The sequence below is a fragment of the Mytilus californianus genome, unplaced genomic scaffold (assembly GCF_021869535.1).
Source record: "Mytilus californianus isolate M0D057914Y unplaced genomic scaffold, xbMytCali1.0.p SCAF_2, whole genome shotgun sequence".
NCBI lineage: Eukaryota > Metazoa > Mollusca > Bivalvia > Mytilida > Mytilidae > Mytilus > Mytilus californianus.
Genome location: NW_026262668.1, coordinates 12,131,283 through 12,138,121, shown reverse-complemented (window position 1 = coordinate 12,138,121; position 6,839 = coordinate 12,131,283). Strand labels below are relative to the sequence as shown.

At 33.3% G+C, this 6,839-nt stretch overlaps 1 protein-coding gene across 9 annotated transcripts in view; it reads left to right on the top strand.

Moving 5' to 3' along the window:
• Nucleotides 1–1,769: 1,769 nt before the first annotated feature.
• Nucleotides 1,770–6,839, top strand: part of LOC127729221 (FK506-binding protein 15-like) — a 61,804-nt gene continuing 56,734 nt past the window's right edge. For all 9 annotated transcript variants that reach the window (XM_052236934.1, XM_052236933.1, XM_052236942.1 and 6 more), the window contains exons 1-2: nucleotides 1,770–1,894; nucleotides 5,047–5,144. In XM_052236934.1, the coding sequence (XP_052092894.1) occupies nucleotides 1,842–1,894; nucleotides 5,047–5,144 (151 nt within the window). In that variant the 5' untranslated portion in view covers nucleotides 1,770–1,841. The remainder of the gene's footprint in view (nucleotides 1,895–5,046; nucleotides 5,145–6,839) is intronic.

Sequence of the window (6,839 nt, the reverse complement as noted above, 5' to 3'; positions counted from 1 at the left end):
AAATTCAAATATGAAGTGGATGTAAGCAATTATAGGCAACCGTAATTAAGGCCTTTAACACTGACAAAACCCGATACTGTCAAAAGACCCGACGTGAAAAGTGTGAGAAACAATTCAAACGAAAAAACTTACGGCCTAATTATACATGACAAAATAATTTACAAAATATCAAATATGAGTCGAGACATGAACCAACGACAACAACTAAACTACAGGCTCCTGACTTGGGACAGACACACAAAGAATATGGCAGGGTTAATATAAAAACGAAGATTGCCAATGAGACAACCCTCCACAAGAGACCAAATGACACAGCAATTAACAGCTATAGGTCACCGTACGGCCTTCAACAATAAGCAAAGCCCATACCGCATAGTCAGCTATAAAAGGCCCCAAAATCACAAATGTAAAACAATTCAAACGAGAAAACTAACGGTCTAATTAATGTACAAAAAAATGAACGAAAAACAAATATGTAACACAGCAACAAACGAAAATCACTGAATTACAGGCTCTTAACTTGGGACAGGCACATACATTCAGAATGTGGCGAGGTTAAACATGTTAGCGGGATCCGGCCCAACCAGCCCCTATCCTGGGACAGTGGTGTAACAGTTCAATAACATGTTTGTGAGCGCTCAACCCTCGCCGAAGCTTGAACAGAGGTGTAACAGTACAATATAAGAACAACCTGCACAAATCTATTGCAATTAGAGTAACTCAAAAGATCGGTACGAGACACACAAAAAAACTTACATTAAGACAAAGACACAAAGCACCGAAATAAGAGTATTTGCAATTACTGGAAGTTTGTTCAAAGCTAATTACAACTATGGTACTGAAATAAATCTTGTTCTCCCAGACTGAAGTATCAATCAGTACACAACCAACGGATTTATTAAAAAAAAAAAAAGAAGAAAAAACAGTCTGAGAAATGTCTGGTATACATTGTATACTTGCATATACTAGATCCATATACAATGAAAATTTTTGAAAAGTGGTGGTCCGAAGGTTTTGACCATCGAAATTATGCAATAGAAATAATAGATAAGACCAGAAGATTTTCTTCAAGGACCACCAGAGAAAAATGATTTTGAGAACTTTCCGATATCTTTGCTTTATACAAAAATAATCCAGTTTGGTTACTTTAAAAAAATTGGATAGACAAGATGTCCTTTTTGGTCACGAATTTTTGTGCAGTTTAAGATTATTCTTAAAATCAAATAGTGGGGGTTTACGCCTGATTTGTCTAGCAAAATTGAGTTAGAAGAAAGAAAAAAGAAAAATGTCACGAACAGAGCACACTTTTACAGTCATGTATACCGGACTTATCTTAATTTTCTATATAATCATCGTAAACTTCATTTAATATGTCATCCAACATAAAAAAAATCTGCTATATTCGACGGCAAATTGAATTTTTGTTTTATTGATCTTCCGTAGAATATCTCCAGAAGAGGTCCAGATTCATTTTTTTGGACTCTTCACCAGAAGACATTCTGGAGATGTGCAGAAGAGACCAATAAAACACGCCCCATGTCAATAAAACATATGTTCCAAGATTGCAACAGGTGACATAAACAACTAACCACAACCAGTTTCGAACTTTTAGCGTCGCTTTTTTTAAAGATAGGAGTTGAAACAACTTAAAGTAAAAATATTTATAACATTGGTTCATTTTTATCAATACAATCTATATCTTTTTATTCCAGTTGTTCTTTCTGAATAATATGCGAAAACAATTAGTCACCTGACTTTTCCCGATCTCATATGACTTCCGGGAGGGCAGTTCCAAAAAAATATATTTTTATGTTTTCTAAATAATTGTTTAGTAATGCATCATGTTTTTCAGTGCTGAAGATGACGATCAAGATTTTGCGTCTGGAGGGTCTAAGTTAGCTCAATTTTGAAAATCTATGTGCATATACATGTAAAGAGAAAAAGAAGAACATGTCAAATTCTATTGCTTACAATTATTTGTAAATTTTATTATGCACCCAAAAAATCCAGCATCCAGTGAGAGTTTTATACACAGAGACTTAATAAATGTTTGATATTCAGTGAAAAAGTTACATGCTTAATGTAATATGAGACAGGTCCTACCTGATCCTGATGTCAAAACATTGACACAACTTGTCACTTTAGACTATTTGTTTCATCTGGTACATTTTTTGTACTCTATTTCTCTAAGTAGTATCTAGCGGTACTTGGGTAAACCTTTTTTAGTACAGGATTCAGGGACTACTTGCTCTCAAAATTGCCCTGTACTCTATTTAATATGTGCTGTTCTGTCATAGATCTCTTTCTTTGAAGGTGCCAGAAGTGTTGCCATATAAAAATAAGAAGATGTGGTATGATTACCAATGAGACAACTCTGCACCAGAGACCAAATGACGTAGAAGTAAACAACTAGAGGTCACCATGTCTGTTCGGGTGTTCCATGTCTCCAACTGTCTTCTCATTTCATTTCTTTCTTGTTGGTATCTTTACCTTGTACAGTTGAGTAAGAAGTGTTCTGTCTGTTCGGGTGTTCCATGTCTCCAACTGTCTTCTCATTTCATTTCTTTCTTGTTGGTATCTTTAACTTGTACAGTTGAGTAAGAAGTGTTCTGTATTTTCTTCTTCATCACAATTGCAATATGTCGTGAGAGATTGGCCTACAGTGGATTCATTTTTATTCGTGGTATACCAATTTTCATGGGTCACAGCGAACCACGAATTTAAGAATTCAACGAAGAATAATCCCGAGAAATGTGTATGGAGTCAGATGTTTTTTTCCGGTTATGTTATGTAGTTCTAGTATAGTGTTGACTAGCGATAAATATTGTAACATAACACGTGTTTTTATTGAAAGAAGATACAAGTATTTTGATTAAATCAATAATAATAATAAATATATCGAATATCAGTGATAATTTACTTTTTTAAAATTGATTAAAACTGTTTATGGAAAATAACTGCAAGTTGTTAATTACCGTGTCATAGTTTGGTTCACTTGCGATTAAAAATCAATAGGATTAAGTACGGAGATATTGCCCGTAGGTAATATTGTTTATGACAGGAACATTCATTTTCACACCTTTTACTTATATGACTGTTTATTATATCGTGATTAGGGAAATGAGCTTTCAATCATAGAGTTTTGAATGCTTTATAAAATTCCGACAGGAATTTATAAATTGTAAAACAAACAAATAATTAGTTGTCTGTTCATTATTGTAAAAGAAGTTTTCAATGAACACTTTAACCTAGAATGACCAAGCGAGGATTTTGACAATTCAAAACTTTTTCAATGAATTCCTTCTTTTTTGTTTGTTTTATTATTGATCAAACCAAGGAGGTTATATGATCTCCTAAATCAAAAAGAAATCCACGAATTGCGTATCTGATTTTTTTTTTTTTTGTAATCGGCGATCCACGAATTTACATATACCACGAAACATCTTTTTTTCTCTATCCACGAAAATTGATACCCACGAAAATAAATGAATCCACAGTATTTTATTTTATGAATGAGTTATTGACTTCATTGAAAAACAGAATGTTAGAGTAAAAATTACCGAAAGTTTAAGAAAATATGTCATAAAACCGTCAAGAGTATAAATTGAATAAGTTATTCAGAGAGAATAACATCCATGTGTTATTATGGATGCTTTCATGAGTTGTCTACTCAATATTCCTCAAATGTCCTTAATCTATAGGAACATAATTATGTTTGTTATTCATGTTATTTGTTAAAACAAATCTTTAAAATTTAATATTTTACTTTTTATTGGGAACTCGGGAATTCTTGAACATTCGTGCAGAGACTTAAAACATAGACTGGATAATTCATTTTCCAATTAAATAAAATCTTTTTTGATCAACCATGGTAAATCAATGAGACAAGGCTTTTAAATGATAAACTTACCTGTTTTAGATGAATGTTTACTGCCCCTTTGAAACATGTATATTATTTTTCTCTAATAACTTATTAAAGTTAAACACTGACTTGACTGTAAAAAGTTGTTTCTTAGAAATGACATACAACCAATCTGTAAAGTCAATGCTTTAAAGACCCATTGTGGCCTTCGGCTGTTATCTGCTCTTTGGTGGGGTTGTTGTCTCTTTGACATATTCCCCATTTCCATTCTCAATTTTATTTCACCTCTTTTCTAAAGAAATAAATTGTTTATCATGTTTATGTCTAGGTAACAATTTAAAAATTGCTGATGACGACTGCATATCGCTTTTGACCGTCTGGAAATGCAAAGTGACAGACATGAGATAGCAATACACAGTTAGGAGTTTGGTTTCACATTTTGGCCACGATGAATTTTTCAAATATGATAGTTATTGTGCAATAAAATTAATTTTTAGATAGCTGAAGAATAATATAGCCTAAGAAAATTAGCCTTCAAAGTGGGTTTATATGAATATCAAGATTGTTCTTTGCATGTTTTATGGGACATTTTCTATTTGACAGTCCATATTTTCACATCCGGTATGACCATAGGTCCAGAAACTATTGCAATGTTTCCCAACAAATTTTTTACGCTTGAACTTTTCAATTAAATTTTATGAAAATTGAGGTGAAATTCATATAGCTTAATGCTTTTTATTGGATCTGTTGATACATAAATGTCAATGGTTTTAGTAAAGGTATCATACAAATGGATCAAATTTCTACATTGGACCAAATTTTGGGGACATTTGTGACATTTTCACGGTATTTCACCCCCCTTTTATGGAATATTTTGTATCAAATAATGTAGATTGTTGCCATGGTTACACCAAAAAGAGATTATATTTCATTCTTAACTCTTATCTGCAGGTCAGTAAACAGTATTCATGCTTTGACCTCTTCAATACATTGCTAAATGCTGTGTGCTTAGCAAAGAAACTGAAAATACAAATTTTACTGCCTGGCATCGGATGGAACATGTTGACTCCAATATAATTTTTCTATGCTGCATGCACAACAAGACCACTCAGCTGGGAGCCCCAATATTATTTCACAGTTTGCAATAGAGAATTAGGAATAATAGTTGACAACTTTTTTTTCAGATCTAGGTTAGCCAATTTATTTGGTATAGATAAGCAGAGTTCCCAAGGTGGTAATGAATCATTAACTTATACAGCACCAAAGCAGCCAAGGCCAAAAGGTATTTTGAAATTGACATTTAAGAAGGGTTTCCCTTGGGCACAATTTCTTTTTTGCCACCTATTTTACAAAAACTATATTTTATTCACCACTTTCAATTATTATAAAATGAAGAAGGTGTGGTATGATTGCCAATGAGACAACTTCCCACCAGAGACGAAATGACATAGAAGTTAACAGCTATAGGTCATTGTATGGCCTTCAACAATTAGCAAAACCCATACTGCATAGTCAGCTATAAAAGGGCCTGGATTGCATTGACAAATGTAAAACAATTCAAACGAGAAAGCTAACATCCTGGTTTATGTACAAAACAAAAAACGAAAAACAAATATGATATACAGCAAAAAACAACCATGGAAATACAGGCTCCTGACTTGGGACAGGCACATACAGAATGTGGCGGGGTTAAACTAGTTACTGCCATAAAAAATATTTGTTTTGAAGTGGATTAAATTGTTAAAACATAAAACTATGTTAAAACAGGAGTGCAAAACCATTGTGAAGTACCCACTTCAAAACAATTATTTTTTATGACAGTAAAAACAACTCGCTTAAAAAAACATGTCAAATGACATATGAACTTGAAGTGGTTTTATCACAAAATCTTATTAAACCACACAATGAACAGGCAGAATCAATTTGCGCCATTTACAGTTTTGAAAAGGTATCAATTGCGCCACTCTTTATTTTTCTGATGGTATTAATTGTGCCAATAAATGGAATCAAATTGCGCCACGTTAACCTGTTTATTTTTTACCTATATCATACATGTAACATGTACTATTATAGTTAACCTATCCACTTAAGAATAACACTCATCAAAATTAAGAAAACTCACCAATAAATAAATTGTTCAGTAATAGAATAGTTTTTCACATTAAAAGTGGGGGCCTCGGTGGCCGAGTGGTCTAAGTAGTTACTACTGTAATCACTAGCCAGTCAACACTAAGGTTGTGAGTTCGAACCCCACTCGTTCGGGTGCACTTGACTCCAGTCTTAATTGACTAGGATTGTCAGTTTTCCTATCGTAGGTCAGTGGTTTTCTCTGGGCGCTCCGGCTTCCTCCACCAATAAAAACTGGCGGCCACGAAATAGCCCAAAAGCGGTGCTTAAAAGTGGCGTTAAAACACCAAAAATCAATCAATCACATTAAAAGATGTCTGATATAACGTTCCAGAAAATAGAGTCCGATATAAGAAAACTTGTCATCGTTGTGGAAGAACACAAATTCCGTCAGGCATTTGTTAAGAAAAATGGAGAAATTATATGGAGATGTACAGTTAAATTGTGTTGTGCTAGGCTATTTACAGATGAATCTTATACAGTTATTTTAAGTGGGGAATTAGTCAATTAGATCATATACATGAAACTAATGCAAACGAAAAGTAACTGATATGTTATCTGAGCTACCTTCTAAAATAATTAATGCAGAGCTCTTCAAAATTGACAAAGAACATTTAAAAAAGAAAGATTTGAAATATGTTCGTCAATCTATGTACATAGAAACTGCCGGTCCCAAGCTCAGATAAAGGAGGAGGGAAGTCAATCATGTATTTGATATATAATGTAATAATAATTAATTTCATAAAATTGAGCAATTAGATGATTTTTTATTGACGCAAATGATACCTATAGTTTTTAAAATGAAGTGGCCCAGAAGTAGCATTGGCGCAAATAAGTTGTGGCGCAAATG